Source organism: Blennius ocellaris (assembly GCF_963422515.1).
Source record: "Blennius ocellaris genome assembly, chromosome: 15".
In the NCBI taxonomy this organism is placed as follows: Eukaryota; Metazoa; Chordata; class Actinopteri; order Blenniiformes; family Blenniidae; genus Blennius; species Blennius ocellaris.
This window is the reverse complement of record NC_137664.1, coordinates 19,697,499-19,717,548: the sequence shown is the minus strand read 5'-3', so window position 1 is coordinate 19,717,548 and position 20,050 is coordinate 19,697,499. Positions and strand designations below refer to the sequence as shown.

Here is a 20,050-nt window from a genome sequence, read left to right as displayed (position 1 = left end):
CGTCATTCTACAACACACACATGGTGGGGGCGGGGCTTAAAGCTTCTGCACCACGGAGAGCAAGGACGTCATTTTGAAGTCCATTAAACGGACATGAAGTATAATAAACCAAGAGAACAACAAAAACATGAGGCTTCATGGCCCCTAAATAATAAAACAAGACAAATTGAAAGCAGTTCAGCACCACGGACAACGACCACATCATTTTGACAGCCACTTTAACTATTTTAACTATTAAAGGTATAGTAGAGGATTTTCTTCTTCCGGGTGGATCATCAAAATAACTGGTCCTCCCAATTGTCAATCATTGTGGTGATATATGACGTACGCCCGTCGTACGTGCTCGTCCCTGCGCGCAGCTCACTCCACACGGTTCTCATCATGCCGGTGGCCGACCCGACGCATTATTCTCGGACATTTTTACACAGTTTCACCCCCTCTGGTGCAAATCTTCTTGTAAAGTGAGCTTATGTGAGCGATGCCGACTTGTGACTTGTAAACAGAGCGTGCACGAGGAGAACTGGGCTCGTGCATGTCTCTCGCACGCGTTTTAGTAGGCGTTCCGTCTCGGGAGCAGGTACAGCGTTGCGCATGCGCATTTTTTTCAAACGGTGGAGAGGGCGGTTCTTTCCTAAAATTCCTGAAAATCCTCCTGTATACCTTTAAGTACTACAGGCCTACTCACCACTATTTGAAGGACGTACGACGAGCCTTGTGCTCCACAAACTCGTCCACGATGCTCTGTATGTCCATTTTCTTTGCTCTCTCATTCTCTATGGACAACATGACAAGTCCACTCAGTGTCTCCTGTCCCACTGAGCTCCTCAAGTGGTTTTTAATGAGTTTTAACTTGGAGAATGAGGCTCAGAGGTTGCTATGGTGACGGGAAAAGTCCAAAGTGAAAGGAGGGGCGGTGCAAACCTCACTGAATGTCGACGTTACTGCTGGTTGGTTGACAAGGAGCATTTTTGCCAGATCTGCAACAGATTACCTGTCCTGTCTCATCCATCCATCACTGAAAATATTCACATCCATCACATCAGTGGCCTTTTGTCTTGTTTCCCTCCAGAGAGTTCACAGCGACACGTCGGTCACCAGAAGACGAGCTCCAGCCTGCAGCAGGAGGAACATGAAGCTCCACACATTAAAGAGGAGGATGTCGTTGAAGTGACTGTTGCTGATGGCGAAAGTGTCGATTCCCTCGACGCCGTGAGAGACTTGACCACCCAGCGACTAACTGCTGCTGCTGGAGAAATATTCACCCTGTTTGAACCAACCATCGTCCAGTACGAGGAGGAGATTGATCGTCAGCACAAGCTGCTGGAAATCATCTGGAAACCTCAAATCAAGTTACACAGAACAGGTATGGAACAGTGTGAATGAACGGATGAATGTGACTGGTGGAGGATCTCCATGGTTCTGACTGTGTTTGGTTTATCCATCGCAGACAGAAGCAGGATTTGTGTCTGTCGTGTTTTTAGTATCTTTAATCTTTAATGTAACTCTAAATACACTCACTCTTCTTCTCCACTCTCTACTGTAGCGTAATCACAGCAACATCACAACATTACACTTCTGTAAACATCTCCCTTCGCTAAGCAAACATTCCCTCTCAACTGTAAATTGTCGCAGAACTTTATCAATGTACATTCAACTCTAATTATTTTCTGCTTTTGAACTCTGACAAAACAGAAGTTATTATATTTGTCCCCGAAACATCTGAGAAAGTATCTCAAGATATAGTAAGACTGAATGGACTGTGGAATCAGCTCCCAGTTTCAGTGAGGGAGGCTGACATGGTCTCTGCTTTTCAGGACAGATTCAAGGCTTTTCTTCTTACCAAAGCTTACAGTTGGTCGCACAGACTGGAAACCTTCACAGTAATTCCATCCATGAACGTTGTTCAAAGTGCTCACATTACAGTTTTCAATTGAACTGCTTGAGTCAGTTTAGTTTCTTTTAAGTGGAACAGTAGAAGTAATGCAACGAACCTACTATTTTGTACTTTTTTTTGTCCTTCCAGAACTCCACCAGCTCCATGACCGTAGAGAGGAGCAGCTCTTGATACGGGAAATAAACTACTGTATAAAACCAGAACCTCTGCAGATCAAAGTGGAACCAGAAGAACCAGGACTTCTGCAGTTTAAAGAAGAACGAGAGGAAGTCGGTAGCAGCCAGGAGGGAGAGCAGCTTCTACTGAAGTCTGAAGGTGGTTCCTTTAGGGTTCCTTCTATTGAGGAGCAAAGTTCCCTGAGTGAATCCGTAGCACCGGACACTGAACAGTTCCTCTCTCAGGACTCTGAAGTTCACGATGTGAACAAACATCTTGAAACAGAATCCACTATAAATGCAGAACTGAAAAAATTCAGCATAGTTCTCGGTGACCGTGTGGACGAGGTTCCTGTGTCAGAGAAACAGGCTGAAGGTGAAAAGCTTCTTTATCAGGAAACACGTGGTGGAATTGGTCCTAAAAAACCAAAATTATGTCGGAGCTTAGGAACTGTCACTGATAAGAAGAAGACAGTTTGTAAACTCTGCGGTGAACGTCACACCCAACGGAGGCAATTGTGTTTCCACAGAGGCACTCACACACGTGTGAAGCCGTATGCTTGTGGAACATGTGATAAAAGGTTCCATCATCCAAGTCATTTGTTACGCCACATAAGAACTCACACAGGTGAGAAGCCGTATTCATGTGGAACATGTGGGAAAAGGTTCAGTGTGCAGAGTCAATTGTTACGCCACATGAGAACTCACACAGGTGAGAAGCCGTATTCATGTGAAACATGTGGGAAAAGTTACAGTCAGAACAGTCATTTGTCGGCCCACATGAGAACTCACACAGGTGAGAAGCCTTATTCATGTGGAACATGTGATAAAAGGTTCCCTCAACCAAGTCATTTGTTACGCCACATGAGAACTCACACGGGTGAGAAGCCATATTCATGTGAAACATGTGGGAGAAGCTTCAGTGCTCAGTCTGCTTTTATCTACCACACGAGAACTCACATGGGTGAGAAGCCGTATTCATGTGGAACATGTGGGAGAATCTTCAGTGCTTGGTCTGCTTTTGTCTACCACATGAGAACTCACACGGGTGAGAAGCCGTATTCATGTGGAACATGTGGGAAAAGTTTCAGTGTGCATAGTCAATTGTTACGCCACATGAGAACTCACACGGGTGAGAAGCCGTATTCATGTGAAACATGTGGGAGACGCTTCAGTCGACCAAGTAGTTTGTTTGACCACATGAGAACTCACACGGGTGAGAAGCCGTATTCATGTGAAACATGTGGGAGACGCTTCAGTCGACCAAGTAGTTTGTTACGCCACACGAGAACTCACATGGGTGAGAAGCCTTATCCTTGTGAAACATGTGGGAAATGTTTCAGTACAAAGAGTCAGTTGTTGGTCCACATGAGAACTCACACGGGTGAGAAGCCGTATAGTTGTGAAATATGTGGGAATAGGTTCGGTAGACGTGATACTTTCTCGCGCCACGTGAAAGCTCACAAACAGAGGAAGTCATGAACGTCTCGACGGGAGTTCTCATTCGGGAATTCCAGCTTGAGCCCAAAATCGCGAGTCGCAAATGATCGTTCTCGCGGGCGGGGCGAGAGGACGTGGTGTCGTGAGCAATGTATTCTGGGGAATAAAGAAACAAAGCCAACTGCTGAAAGAAAAAGTTGGAAAATATCTTGTGGGCAGACGTGGAGCACTGAGGAAGAAGTAGGGAGAAAGGCGTTCCCCCCTCAAGTGAACCGAGTCCCGGACTGTCTGAATGTGAAACACAGTTTGACGCTCTGCTTCAGGGAAATTCTTGGTTTCTGGATTTCAAAAATGTGAAGATTTAAATAACTTTGATTTGTATTTGTATTTGTGGTTTGTATTTTATTATTTGTTTTGAATAATGTGACATTAAAAATCTTGAATGGGCAGATGTGAACTGTGAGGAAATGGAACTAGAATGTTGATATAAATCCAACTGGTTTTGATAATCACTGTTTGCTTCTTAGTTTTTGTTATTGAACTTTTTATTTGAAAAACAAGAACACAGATTATGCATGTTGATCACACTTTAGTGTACGTGTCATTTACACTTGGCCCGAATGAAAGATTGCTGAAAGGTGAAATATATAAATTAAATTAAATAATTGAATAAAAAGTTTTAAAAAAAAAGAAAATCTTGCACACAAATATCTGCACTTGCAATAACAATCTTAATAATTATAAAAGTATTCATGATAGAAACAAAGACAAACAATAATGACTATAACAACAGGTTTGCCCAACATTAGATGCACGTCTCCCATATTTTTTTCCCCTGTGATCAGCGCCTGAATTAAAAATAAAATAAAACCAATTTAACAAAATGTAGCATGTGGCACTGATAATAGTAAATACCAAAGACATAGCTTGCTGCATACACATGATATAACATACTTGCTATCAGTAAAATATAATACACATATTTCAGTGCCCTTATAGTTTCTGGTGTTAATCCACGGGCTGTACAGTAAAATATAGAGGACTCGCAATGGGATTGGTCTGAAAACCAGCAGATGGCAGCCATACGCCAGAGGAGTCCACAGCCAGGAGTCAGTATGTGGGTGATAATATTAATAATACTGATTCTGCAATGGAATGCAAGGAGCTTAATAGCAAATGGGCAGGCTTTCAAGCAGTTCATAACAACAAGGGAAGGGAAGAAAACATATGCATACAGGAGACTTGGCTGAAGCCTAATCTAGATTTTGTGATTCATGAATATGTCTTTGAGAGAAGGGACAGAAGAGAGGGGGCCGGGCAGAGTTCGAATTACGGGGGAGCTATGGGGAGCTGGGCTCCCCTGAAAGCCTAATTTTAAAAATTTAGGGGGAGCGCTAAAAACACTCACGCATACCTATTCTACAAACTTGAGAGGTCTGATCGGAAAATAGGGCTCCCCCAAAAGCCACGTTGTAATTCGAACCCTGGGGCCGGGGGAGGGTGTGGCACGTTTTTTCAACAGGGGATTCCTTACAGGGTGTTGGGTGTGGGGAAAGAACAGGAGTATATTATAACAGAAACATGGGGGAATAATAAGAAGGTCATTGTTATTAATTATTATAACCATGTAAAAAAACTACAGTTAAATGAGCTTGAAGGAGGGACGCGGCGAAAGGAATGTCATTTGGTGTGGGGATTTTAATGCTCACAACACATTGTGGGGGAGTGAGAGGGTGGATAACAATGAGCAGGTAATAGAGGACTTGTTAGAGGAGGGTAATCGGGTATGTCTGAATCCATCCATCCATCCGTTCGACTAACGGCCGGACCCTCCTCTCCAGTACCCTGGAATAGACTTTCCCGGAGAGGCTGAGGAGTGTGATCCCTCTGTAGTTGGAACACACCCTCCGATCCCTCTTCTTGAAGAGAGGGACCACCACCCCAGTCTGCCAGTCCATAGGTACTGTCCCCGCCCGCCACACGATGTTGCAGAGACGAGTCAGCCATGACAGTCCCTGCACATCCAGAGACTTAAGGAACTCTGGGCGAATCTCATCCACTCCCGGTGCCTTACCACCGAGGAGCTTCGCAACAACCTTGGTGACTTCAGCTTGGGTAATGGACAAGTCCACCTCTGAGAACCCAGCCTCTGCTTCCTCAACGGAAGACATGGTGGTGGGATTGAGGAGGTCCTCGAAGTATTCCTTCCACCGCCCAACGACATCCCCAGTTGAGATCAACAGCTCCCCACATCCACTATAATCAGTGTTGGTGGAGAACTGCTTCCCCCGCCTAAGGCGCCGGACGGTTTGCCAGAATTTCCTCGGGGCCGACCGAAAGTCCTCCTCTATGGCCTCTCCGAACTCCTCCCAGGCCCAAGTTTTTGTTTCCACCACAGCGCGGGCTGCGGCTCGCTTGGACTGCCGGTACCTGTCGACTGCCTTGGGAGTCCTATGAGCTAGCGGTGCCCGATAGGACTCCTTCAGCTTGACAGCATCCCTTACTTCCGGTTTCCACCACCGGGTTCGGGCGTTGCCGCCACGACAGGTGCCAGAGACCCTGCGGCCACAGCTCCGAGCCGCAGCTTCGACAATGGAAGTGGAGAACATGGTCCACTCGGACTCAATGTCTCCAGCCTCCTTCGGGATCTGTGAGAAGCTCTCCTGGGGGTGGGAGTTGAAAACTGCGCGGATGGAGGGCTTGGCCAGGTGTTCCCAGCAGTCCCTCATAACACGTTTGGGCCTGCCGAGTCTGTCCAGCCTCCTCCCTGTCCAGCGCATCCAACTCACCACCAAGTGGTGATCAGTTGACAGCTCTGCCCCTCCCTTTACCCGAATGTCCAAGACACGCGGCTGGAGATCAGATGACACGACCACAAAGTCTATCATCGACCTCCGGCCTAGGGTGTCCTGGTGCCACGTGCACTTCTGGACACCCCTGAGCTCAAACACGGTGTCCATTATGGACAAACTGTGACTGGCACAGAAGTCCAATAACAGAACATCGCTTGGGATCAGATCGGGGAGGCCGTTCCTCCCATTCACCCCCTTCCAAGTCTCTCTGTCATTGCCCACGTGGGCGTTGAAGTCCCCCAGGAGAACAATGGAGTCCCCAATTGGAGCACTATCCAGCACCCCTCCCAGGGACTCCAAGAAAGTTGGGTACTCTGAACTGCTGTTCGGTGCATTGGCCAAGACAACAGTCAGGGACCTGTCCCCTACTTGAAGGCGTAGGGATGCAACCCTCTCATTCACCGGGGTGAACTCCAACACATGGCGGCTGAGCTGTGGGGCAATAAGCAAGCCCACGCCAGCCCACCGCCTTTCACTGCGGGCAACTCCAGAGAAGTGGAGTATCCAGCCCCTGTCCAGGAGCTGGGTTCCAGAGTCCAAGCTGTGAGTGGAGGTGAGCGCGACTATATCTAGACGGTATCTCTCAGTCTCCCGCACAAGCTCGGGCTCCTTCCCCCCCAGCGAGGTCACATTCCATGTCCCGAAAACTAGATTCTGTGTCCGGGGATCAGGTCATTGAGGCCCGTGCCGTTGACTGCCACTCAATCCACATTGCACCCGACCCCTATGGCAGCCTCTGTGGGTGGTGGGCTCACAGGAGGATGAGGAGGAGGGGCCCGTGTCGTCCCTTCGGACTGAGCCCGGCCGGGTCCCGCGGACAAGAATCCGGCTACCAGGCGCTCACATACGAGCCTCGACACCGGCCTGGTTCCAGGGTGAGGCCCCGGCTGCACCAAACCGGGCGACGTCTCTGCTCTCCTCTTGTGTGTGTTCATAGGGGTGTTTTGAACTGATTTTGGTCTGACCCGTCGCCTTGGACCTGTTTGCCTTGGGAGACCCTACTGGGGTCATTGCTCCGAGGATCATTCGGGTGCTCAAACTCCCCCACCACGATGAGGTAGCAGTTCAAGGGGGAGGTATATTTGAATGATGGAAGTAAAATCAGGATTGATGTGGTTACAGGAAGGGAGTCAGTACTCGACCTAACATTGGTGACCAGTGGATTGGCAACAATATGTAATTGGATAGTGTGCAGGAAGGGAACGATAAGAAGTGATCACTACCTGGTGACTGGTAAGATTGACATGGATGTGTCAGAGACTAGAGGAGAGAGGGACGTCAAATGGATGATTGAAAAGACAGACTGGACCTAAATCAGTTAGGGAGTGATCTAGATATTATGATGTCGGATAGTGAGATCAAAAAAGCCAGATTACTCGCAGTGGAAGAGAATATTCCTAAAAGGAAGGGTAAAGGGGAGAGAAAGTTAGTACCTTGGTGGGATGATAGGTATAAACATGCAGTGAAGAAAAGTAATAAGGCATTTAGGATAGTTAAAAGAATACACAGCTTCCAATATCAACAGGCTCAAGCAGAGGTGAGGAGAGTAAAAAGATAAACAAAAAGGGCATATTGGAGGAATTACTGCAACTCAATTGGGAGTACAACACAGGAAGGAGAGATGTGGGGAATGAAAAGAAAGATGGGGGAGATAGGAGGGAGTGGAATTATCTGGTGTTGAATGATGGAGGAGACGTTGCAGTGACGGATGACGGATAAGGAAAAAGCTAATGTAATGGTAAAAACATTTGTATCAATACATAGCTCTGGAAAATTGTCTGAGGAGGTGAGAAGAGGGAGGGAGGAGACCAAGGAAGGAAACCAAGGAGCTTTCCAGAGGAAGATGAACGATGAGGAGGAGTATAATATCTCCTTTAATATGGAGGAGTTAAATATGGCTCTTGGGAAAACGAAGAGATCATCACCAGGGAAGGACGGGGTGTGTTACTCAATGTTAAAACATTAAGGTGAGGAGGGTCAGAAGAAGTTGTTGGGTTTATTTAACAAAGTGTGGGAGGAAGGGAAGTTACCAGAGAGTTAGAAGGAAGTGGTAATAATCCCAATAAGAAAGCCTGGGAAGGATGGCAGTAATCCAGCAGACTACCGACCCATTGCATCAACATCCAGTATCTGTGTTAGAAACAACCCCAGTATCGAGAGCAATAAAGAGTCAAAACAATAAGTGAGCTTGTACAAGGACAGAGAAATGAATTCACCTCAGGAGCTGGAGTTCATCGATCTGCAAAGATCTTCATTTCGCTGCCCAGTTTTATTCAAAGTTACAAGAGGCGGTTACATTTTCATACACAGATACAACAAAGCAGGTTCACACTGGTTCCAAAGTCTGTGTGTGTGTGTGTGTGTGTGTGTGTGTGTGTGTGTGTGTGTGTGTGTGTGTGTGTGTGTGTGTGTGTGTGTGTGTGTGTGTGTGTGTGTGTGTGTGTCCTCTTCTATGTGGTTCACACAGTCGAAGCAGGAATCTCAGATAAGATGTCCCCCGGCCCAGAGGCCAGAGACCTTGAAGAGTCTCACAGCGGTACAGTTTCAGTAATACAAAGACTCGTGGCCTTGCAGATGTGAAACAGTGAACAGTGGTTATAATGACATGCATGAATCAACGATAACTTACAAAATGTTGATTCTCAGTATATCAAGTACCAATAATTAACATAAAGTACAAATTCTGGAAAGTGCCAAGAGACCTGGGAAGATCGCTGTTTGCCGATGATGGGGCGAGGAGAGAAGCACAAAAAAAAACAAAAAAAAAACGGCAACAACAATGGGACAAGGAGAAAAGAGGAAGACATCTGTTCAATGTTCAAAATACAGTGGGAGGTATGAGGAGTGGAGGAGGCAGTAGGGAAGAGGAGACCATATATACTAGATTAAGAATTGGGCACACATATCTGAACAGCAATAAATACAAAATGGGGAAACATCCAACAGGCAGTTGCAGCTTATGTCCAGTACCGGAAACGATGGAGTCTGTGCTGGTGACCTGCAGGAAGCATGGGGTAGAAAGAAGGAATATGATGGAGGAACTGAGGAGAGAAGGAATGGAAACACGCCAGAGTTACGTCTCGTCCGCCTTTTCCAAAGAAGAAGAAGAGAAGCTCCTTCTCTGTGTTTTCGTGTTTCACAAGAGGAAATATTTCATCTCCTGGAGAAACAATGAGTTCAACTCAGACCTTGAGAGAGTTTATCAACGAACGACTCGCTGCTGCTGCTGGAGAAATATTCTCCGTGTTTCAACAAACTATCGTCCAGTTCGAGGAGGAGATTGTTCGTCAGGGAAAACTGTTTCGAATAGCCCGAAAACCTCAAATCAAGTTCCACAGAGCAGGTATGGAAACGTCTGGATGAGCACATGGATGTGACTGGTGGAGGATCGTTACATTTCTTTTGGAGCTCGCAGACAGACACGAGGCTGCAGCTGCAGCTCACTTTGGTAAAGTTGGCACGATATTCATAGATCCGGACTTCCGGCATCAACAACTCTTTAATGAAACATCAACACACAAACGGAGCCTCTGTACGATCGTTGTGAGGTAGAAAATATGCTACAAACTCATTCTTTTTACCAAAAGCATCTGTCTTTGGAGCTACAGAAATAACATAGATCTCTATGTGCAGCAGCTCTATAATAGCAGCGCTCAGGGACCGTCTGCAAATTACAACACCAATATCGAATATCGTCACCGGTGTTCACTACAGTGTCACAAAACTCACTGCAGCCTTCATTTATCTCCTGCTGATCAGACTACAACATTTGGTTTGAGATATACATGGCTTTTTCATAATCAAATAGCTTTTTTTTAATTAGAAATAATATATAATAGCTTTAATTTAGTATGCTGTAGACTAAAGAAACTGTCCAAACACGAAATGAGTCCTGCTGATCATACGACAGCTATTACTTTGACAAAGAAAGCCGTTCGTGTGTTGAAGACCTTTTCATTAAAGAATTGTTGATGCCAGGAGTCTGGATCTCTGAATATTGTGCCAACTTTTACCAAACTCTTGTTCAAAGTGAAATCACAGGAGTGATTTTCAAGCAGAAACCTTCAGCATTAAAAAGCATGTGTGTGAGAAACAGAGTAAACGGTGTTTGTGCTGTTTGCAAATGGAAGAAGTGATTTATTGACTCTCGTCTGAGCTGACATGCTGAATTTACTGTGGTTTGTTCAGCTTTTATGGTACTAACCCCCAAAAAATCCCAACAGCTGAACCTGCCCAACCATGTAAATGAGAGCCCTATTCATAACTGTAAATACATCTCGAAATATTGATTTTTGTTTGCAGTAAATGGCAGTCAAGCAGCCATCTGTACGTGATCCAATGTGATGTCCAGCCCAATGCTCTGTCGTAAGCTGGTCAAAGTGGAAGCTATAATCTCTGCTGTTTCACCATCCCAAACTCACTCTCTCCAAAGAAAGGTGACACAATTGTGTTCAGTTTAACACTGAAATAGCGGATTACCACACTCAGCTGCATGACAGATGTTATATCTGTGCGTTTATCTATAACAAGAGAATATTGAGAAAATCCAATTCCACTCAGCAGGTCTCTGAACATGCATGAGACACACCAACAGAACAAATCGGAGACGGGGCACATGACCGAGTCCTTTAAACCCAAATAATAAAGCTCATCATAACGTCATTCTACAACACACACATGGTGGGGGCGGGGCTTAAAGCTTCTGCACCACGGAGAGCAAGGACGTCATTTTGAAGTCCATTAAACGGACGTGAAGTATAATAAACCAAGAGAACAACAAAAACATGAGGCTTCGTGGCCCCTAAAAAACAAAACAAGACAAATTGAAAGCAGTTCAGCACCACGGACAACGAACACATAATTTTGACAGCCACTTTGACTATTTTAACTATTAAGTACTACAGGCCTACTCACCACTATTTGAAGGACGTACGACGAGCTTTGTGCTCCACAAACTCGTCCACGATGCTCTGGATGTCCATTTTCTTTGCTCTCTCATTCTCTATGGACAACATGACAAGTCCACTCAGTGTCTCCTGTCCCACTGAGCTCCTCAAGTGGTTTTTAATGAGTTTTAACTTGGAGAATGAGGCTCAGAGGTTGCTATGGTGACGGGAAAAGTCCAAAGTGAAAGGAGGGGCGGTGCAAACCTCACTGAATGTCGACGTTACTGCTGGCTGGTTGACACGGAGCATTTTTGCCAGATCTGCAACAGATTACCTGTCCTGTCTCATCCATCCATCACTGAAAATATTCACATCCATCACATCAGTGGCCTTTTGTCTTGTTTCCCTCCAGAGAGTTCACAGCGACACGTCGGTCACCAGAAGACGAGCTCCAGCCTGCAGCAGGAGGAACATGAAGCTCCACACATTAAAGAGGAGGATGTCGTTGAAGTGACTGTTGCTGATGGCGAAAGTGTCGATTCCCTCGACGCCGTGAGAGACTTGACCACCCAGCGACTAACTGCTGCTGCTGGAGAAATATTCACCCTGTTTGAACCAACCATCGTCCAGTACGAGGAGGAGATTGATCGTCAGCACAAGCTGCTGGAAATCATCTGGAAACCTCAAATCAAGTTACACAGAACAGGTATGGAACAGTGTGAATGAACGGATGAATGTGACTGGTGGAGGATCTCCATGGTTCTGACTGTGTTTGGTTTATCCATCGCAGACAGAAGCAGGATTTGTGTCTGTCGTGTTTTTAGTATCTTTAATCTTTAATGTAACTCTAAATACACTCACTCTTCTTCTCCACTCTCTACTGTAGCGTAATCACAGCAACATCACAACATTACACTTCTGTAAACATCTCCCTTCGCTAAGCAAACATTCCCTCTCAACTGTAAATTGTCGCAGAACTTTATCAATGTACATTCAACTCTAATTATTTTCTGCTTTTGAACTCTGACAAAACAGAAGTTATTATATTTGTCCCCGAAACATCTGAGAAAGTATCTCAAGATATAGTAAGACTGAATGGACTGTGGAATCAGCTCCCAGTTTCAGTGAGGGAGGCTGACATGGTCTCTGCTTTTAAGGCCAGATTCAAGGCTTTTCTTCTTACCAAAGCTTACAGTTGGTCGCACAGACTGGAAACCTTCACAGTAATTCCATCCATGAACGTTGTTCAAAGTGCTCACATTACAGTTTTCAATTGAACTGCTTGAGCCAGTTTAGTTTCTTTTAACTGGAACAGTAGAAGTAATGCAACGAACCTACTATTTTGTACTTTTTTTGTCCTTCCAGAACTCCACCAGCTCCATGACCGTAGGGAGGAGCAGCTCTTGATACGGGAAATAAACTACTGTATAAAACCAGAACCTCTGCAGATCAAAGTGGAACCAGAAGAACCAGGACTTCTGCAGTTTAAAGAAGAACGAGAGGAAGTCGGTAGCAGCCAGGAGGGAGAGCAGCTTCTACTGAAGTCTGAAGGTGGTTCCTTTAGGGTTCCTTCTATTGAGGAGCAAAGTTCCCTGAGTGAATCCGTAGCACCGGACACTGAACAGTTCCTCTCTCAGGACTCTGAAGTTCACGATGTGAACAAACATCTTGACACAGAATCAGCTATAAATGCAGAACTGAAAAAATTCAGCATAGTTCTCGGTGACCGTGTGGACGAGGTTCCTGTGTCAGAGAAACAGGCTGAAGGTGAAAAGCTTCTTTATCAGGAAACACGTGGTGGAATTGGTCCTAAAAAACCTAAATTATGTCAGAGCTTAGGAACTGTCACTGATAAGAAGAAGACAGTTTGTAAACTCTGCGGTGAACGTCACACCCAACGGAGGCAATTGTGTATCCACAGAGGCACTCACACACGTGTGAAGCCATATGCTTGTGGAACATGTGATAAAAGGTTCCCTCAACCAAGTAATTTGTTACGCCACATGAGAACTCACACACGTGTGAAGCCGTATGCTTGTGGAACATGTGATAAAAGGTTCCCTCAACCAAGTCAATTGTTAGTCCACATGAGAACTCACACAGGTGAGAAGCCGTATTCATGTGAAACATGTGGTAAAAGGTTCCCTCAACCAAGTAATTTGTTACGCCACATGAGAACTCACACAGGTGAGAAGCCGTATTTATGTGAAACATGTGGGAAAAGTTTCAGTCAGTACAGTCATTTGTCGGCCCACATGAGAACTCACACGGGTGAGAAGCCGTATTCATGTGGAACATGTGGGAAAAGTTTCAGTGTGCAGAGGCAATTGTTGATCCACAGAGGCACTCACACACGTGTGAAGCCGCATGCTTGTGGAACATGTGATAAAAGGTTCAGTCGACCAAGTTATTTGTTAGTCCACATGAGAACTCACACAGGTGAGAAGCCATATTCATGTGGAACATGTGGGAGAAGCTTCAGTTCTCGGCCTGCTTTTGTCTACCACATGAGAACTCACACGGGTGAGAAGCCTTATTCATGTGGAACATGTGGGAGAAGCTTAAGTTCTCGGTCTGCTTATAACAACCACATGAGAAGTCGCACGTGTGAGAAGCCTTATTCATGTGGAACATGTGGGAAAAGTTTCAGTGTGCAGAGTCGATTGTCACGCCACATGAGAACTCACATGGGTAAGAAGCCTTATCCTTGTGAAACATGTGGGAGACGCTTCAGTCTACCAAGTCGTTTGTTTGACCACATGAGAATTCACACGGGTGAGAAGCCGTATTGTTGTGAAATATGTGGGAAAAGGTACGGTAGACATGATACTTTCTCGCACCACATGAAAGCTCACCAAGAGAGGAAGTCATGAACGTCTTGACGGGAGTTCTCATTCGGGAATTCCAGCTTGAGCCCAAAATCGCGAGTCGCAAATGATCGTTCTCGCGGGCGGGGCGAGAGGACGTGGTGTCGTGAGCAATGCATTCTGGGGAATAAAGAAACAAAGCCAACTGCTGAAAGAAAAAGTTGGAAAATATCTTGTGGGCAGACGTGGAGCACTGAGGAAGAAGTAGGGAGAAAGGCGTCCCCCCCCTCAAGTGAACCGAGTCCCGGACTGTCTGAATGTGAAACACAGTTTGATGCTCTGCTTCAGGGAAATTCTTGGTTTCTGGTTTTCGAAAATGTGAAGATTTAAATAACTTTGATTCGTATTTGTATTTGTATTTGTGGTTTGTATTTTTTTATTTGTTTTGAATAATGTGACATTAAAAATCTTGAATGGGCAGATGTGAACTGTGAGGAAATGGAACTAGAATGTTGATATAAATCCAACTGGTTTTGATAATCACTGATTGGTTGAAGCTCTCAGGCTTCGACACCTCTGAAGTCACACGTGGACAAAAGGCTTTCACCCAGCCTCCACTCGAGAGACTCTTGCAAAGCAAACTCCAAGGAGGTGGGTTGCTGCAGAGCAGCTCATGCAGTGTTAGCACACAGCTAACACGAGAGGCCGGCAACCAGAGGCCTCCACTCCTCAACTCATCTGCTGACCCGACCACGAGGGTCAGACCTTCCCCTGATCCAGAGACCAGCACCCAGAGTCTGATCTCCAGGGAAACCAACCGGTTCCTCCAGGACAGGACCAGGGACCCTCACAGAACTTCTTTGTGTTATTCCTGAACAAGCAGGAAACCATCACAGACCTGAGCGACCAGATCCTCAGTCTGAACAAAGGGACAACCCGGAGCTGTAAAGGACAGCTCCTGAAACATCAACTCCATCTTCTTCTCCTCAGCCTGCAGAACCAGCAAACCACAGTTAGCAGGAGGTGCTAACTACAGGAGAAGACACCAGCTTCCCTCCAGCAGGACAACAACCGAACTCTTCCAAGGAAGTGGTAACAACTGGGCATTACTCGAGATTAGTTAAACCTGATGCTATGCATAGAACTGTTTAACTTTCATGAAGATGTGTTGATTCTGTTACAGTGATCGCGTTCTGATGATAATGATATTAGGAGCAGTTATCAACCTGTAAACCACTGTTAGCTCTGCCACAGACACAGGGTCTGCATGCTAATCTTTGCTTTACTAACTTGTTAACTCACAATCCTACACATATCACATCAAAGACAACATCACACAGTAACTGAACACCATCTGACGACTCCTGACATTTTACAAGACAAATCGCAGTCACATAAACTCATTCTAGAAATGGTCCTTTAGCAGAGACACACAGAAGCAGATGCTACGGCTAGCTTCTATTGTTCTTTTGCTATCAGCACATGGCCGAGCTGTAAAGGACAGACCTCCTGTTCTCTGACAACCTCCATTTGGAATGTAGTTTCTTGTGATCCGCCTTCTTGTTTTGTAGTTCCATCACACGTCTCACACACACACACACTCCCTCCAACTTTCTCTCTCCACACACACACACACACACACACACACACACACACACACACACACACACACACACACACACCTACACACACCCAGCTGTATATAGGTAGTTAGAATCTGTGTTTTATTTGTTTTCATTGTTAATAAATATATTTTTGGAATCATGCTTGCTGTTTTATTAATGTGCACAAAGGTGAATGAAATGTCGACCTCTTCTGTGTCAAGAACTCCAAAATCCTTCAACCTTGACTGTTAATTCTGGTAATTGTAATTAATTTAACTATTAATTCAAATTCCTGATTAACTGTTTAGTATATCTTATGAGACTGATATAACTGAATTGGCTATCATTTCCTGTTACGACAGGTGGTGCTCCGAGGTATCTGATGCAGATCAGATTAAATTTCAACATTATTAATAACTATCTTTGATAATTATTAATCATTATCGATAGCCAACCAAAACATAAATAGTGATCCATATGAGGACATAATGGTCCCAACACCACCGAGGAGCTTCGCAACAACCTTGGTGACTTCAGCTTGGGTAATGGACGAGTCCACCTCTGAGAACCCAGCCTCTACTTCCTCAATGGAAGACGTGGTGGTGGGATTGAGGAAGTATTCCTTTCACCACCCGACGACATCCCCAGTTGAGATCAACAGCTCCCCACATCCACTATAAACAGTGTTGGTGGAGAACTGCTTCCCCCGCCTAAGGCGCCGGACGGTTTGCCAGAATTTCTGCGGGGCCGACCGAAAGTCCTCATCCATGGCCTCTCCGAACTCCTCCCAGACCCGAGTTTTTGCTTCCACCACAGCCCGGGCTGCGGCTCGCTTGGCCTGCCGGTACCTGTCGACTGCCTTGGGAGTCCTATGAGCTAACGGTGCCCGATTGGACTCCTTCAGCTTGACAGCATCCCTTACTTCCGGTTTCCACCACCGGGTTCGGGCGTTGCTGCCACGACAGGTGCCAGAGACCCTGCGGCCACAGCTCCGAGCCGCAGCTTCAACAATGGAAGTGGAGAACATGGTCCACTCGGACTCAATGTCTCCAGCCTCCTTCGGGATCTGTGAGAAGCTCTCCCGGAGGTGGGATTTGAAAACTGCGTGGACGAAGGGCTCGGCCAGATGTTCCCAACAGACCCTCATAGCACGTTTGGGCCTGCCGAGTCTGTCCGGCCTCCTCCCTGTCCAGCGCATCCAACTCCCCACCAAGTGGTGATCAGTTGACAGCTCTGCCCCTCCCTTTACCCGAATGTCCAAGACACGCGGCTGGAGATCAGATGACACGACCACAAAGTCTATCATTGACCTCCGGCCTAGGGTGTCCTGGTGCCACGTGCACTAATGGACACCCCTGTGCTCAAACATGGTGTCCATTATGGACAAACTGTGACTGGCACAGAAGTCCAATAACAGAACATCGCTCGGGATCAGATCGGGGAGGCCGTTCCTCCCATTCACCCCCTTCCAGTTCTCGCTGTCATTGCCCACGTGGGCGTTGAAGTCCCCCAGGAGAACAATGGAGTCCCCAGTTGGAGCACTATCCAGCACCCCTCCCAGGGACTCCAAGAAGTCTCTACTTCCTCAGGAAGCTGCGGAAAGCAGGTCTGGGAAGCTCCGTCCTGAGGAGCTTCTACCACTGTGCGGTGGAGAGTGTCCTCTGCAGCTGCATCACTGTGTGGCATGGTGGATGCACCGCCGCTGAGAGGAAGGCTCTGCAGAGGGTGGTAAAGGCCGCTCAGAGGACTGTCGGGAGCGGCCTCCCCACCACCTCAGACCTCTACACAGCACGATGCAGGGTGAGGGCTCTCCGCATCATGAAGGACTCCACCCACCCAGCACATGGACTGTTTCAGCCCCTCCCCTCAGGAAAGCGGCTGAGGAGCATTAGGAGCCAAACCACCAGGCTCAGGAACAGCTTCTTCCTTGAAGCTGTGAGACTAGTGAACTCGAGCCATGTTCCGTAGACTCCCTCATCTTCCTGCACTACAAACACTTTACACTTCATTCACCACCACTTCCTCACTTTATCCCTTGTATATATTTTTTACGCTCCTGTATATATTTTTACACTCCTTTTATATATATTTTTATTACTTGGCTTACCGGGACCTGAGTCCAAATTTCGCATCATTTTCTGATATGACAATAAAGAATCCCTGAATCCTTGAATCCTTGAAAGTTGGATACTCTGAACTGCTGTTCGGTGCATAGGCCAAGACAACAGTCAGAGACCTGTCTCTGACTGTTGTAGACTTGTCGGCCAGAGTCTGAACACTCCTTAGGCCGTTAACGATGTGCTTGGTCTTCCCAAAGTAGATTTCATTCAGTGTGGAGCGGATCTTGTTCTCCATATCTTCAACAAGGCGGCCGATGTTGGCGATGTGAGGAAAAGACTATCCGACCATCTCGTCTTTTTCCATCTGTCTTGTGAGGCTGCCACCGAGGTTCATGATGCCGGAGCCGGTCTTGGTTGTCTGGAGCCACAGCATGACGGTGGAGGTGAGTTTGTAGTGAGCAGTACGACCGCTGGACTTCTCCTGCACCTTGAAGGCGTAGGGATGCAACCCTCTCATTCACCGGGGTGAACTCCAACACATGGCGGCTGAACTGTGGGGCAATAAGCAAGCCCACTCCAGCCCGCCACCTTACACTGCAGGAAACTCCAGAGAAGTGGAGTATCCAGCCCCTGTCCAGGAGCTGGGTTCCAGAGTCCAAGCTGTGAGTGGAGGTGAGCCCGACGGTATCTCTCAGCCTCCCGCACAAGCTCGGGCTCCTTCGCCCCCAGCGAGGTCACATTCCATGTCCCGAAAACTAGATTCTGTGTCTGGGGATCATTGAGGCCCGTGCCATCGACTGCCACCCAATCCACATTGCACCCGACCCCTATGGCAGCCTCTGTGGCTGGTGGGCTCACAGGAGGATGAGGAGGAGGGGCCTGCTTCGTCCCTTCGGGCTGAGCCCAGCTGGGTCCTGCGGGCAAGAACCCAGCCACCAGGCACTCACATACGAACCTCGACCCCGGGCCTGGCTCCAGGGTGTGGCCCCAGCTGCACCAAACCGGGCGACGTCTCTGCTCTCCTCTTGTGTGTGTTCATAGCGGTGTTTTGAACTGTTTTTGGTCTGACCCGTCGCCTTGGACCTGTTTGCCTTGGGAGACCCTACTGGGGGTATAAAGACCCCCGACAACATAGCTCCGAGGATCATTCGGGTGCTCAAACTCCCCCACCACGATAAGGTAGCAGTTCAAGGGGAGGTATATCTGAATGATGGAAGTAAAACCAGGATTGATGTGGTTACAGGAAGGGAGTCAGTACTCGACCTAACATTGGTGACCAGTGGATTGGCAACAATATGTAATTGGACAGTTGGCAGGAAGGGAACGATAGGAAGTGATCACTACCTGGTGACTGGTAAGATTGACATGGATGTGTCAGAGACTAGAGGCGAGAGGGACGTCAAATGGATGATTGAAAAGACAGACTGGACCTAAATCAGTTAGGGAGTGATCTAGATATTATGACGTCGGATAGTGAGATCAAAAAAGCCAGATTACTCGCAGTGGAAGAGACCATTCCTAAAAGGAAGGGTAAAGGGAAGAGGAAGTTAGTACCTTGGTGGGATGATAGGTGTAAAGATGCAGTGAAGAAAAGTATTAAGGCATTTAAGATAGTTAAAAGAACACACAGCTTCCAATATCAACAGGCTCAAGCAGAGGTGAGGAGAGTAAAAAGATAAACAAAAAGGGCATATTGGAGGAATTACTGTAACTCAATTGGGAGTGCAACACAGGAAGGAGAGATGTGGGGAATGAAAAGAAAGATGGGGGGAGATAGGAGGGAGTAGAACTATCTGGTGTTGAATGATGGAGGAGACGTTGCAGTGACGGATGACGGATAAGGAAAAAGCTAATGTAATGGTAAAAACATTTGTATCAATACATAGCTCTGGAAAATTGTCTGAGGAGGTGAGAAGAGGGAGGGAAGAGACCAAGAAAGGAAACCAAGGAGCTTTCCAGAGGAAGATGAACGATGAGGAGGAGTATTATATCTCCTTTAATATGGAGGAGTTAAATATGGCTCTTGGGAAAACAAAGAGATCATCACCAGGGAAGGACGGGGTGTGTTACTCAATGTTAAAACATTAAGGTGAGGAGGGTCAGAAGAAGTTGTTAGGTTTATTTAACAAAGTGTGGGAGGAAGGGAAGTTACCAGAGAGTTAGAATGAAGTGGTAATAATCCCAATAAGAAAGCCTGGGAAGGATGGCAGTAATCCAGCAGACTACCGACCCATTGCATTAACATCCAGTATCTGTGTTAGGTAAAAAACCTGCAAGAATGAGAGAAGAGAGACAACCCCAGTATCGAGAGCAATAAAGAGTCAAAACAATAAGTGAGCTGGTACAAGGACA

General features: G+C 46.6%; 1 protein-coding gene across 1 annotated transcript; it reads left to right on the top strand.

Moving 5' to 3' along the window:
* Nucleotides 1-9,512: 9,512 nt before the first annotated feature.
* LOC308140268 (uncharacterized protein) lies at nucleotides 9,513-16,547 on the top strand (the record flags this gene model as incomplete). The annotated part of the gene is made up of 5 exons (XM_080509953.1): nucleotides 9,513-9,684; nucleotides 11,640-11,933; nucleotides 12,593-12,770; nucleotides 13,458-13,540; nucleotides 16,543-16,547. The coding sequence occupies 5 exons, from the start codon at nucleotides 9,513-9,515 to the stop codon at nucleotides 16,545-16,547; spliced, it is 732 nt and encodes a 243-aa protein (XP_080366079.1).
* Between the last annotated feature and the right edge of the window lie 3,503 nt (nucleotides 16,548-20,050).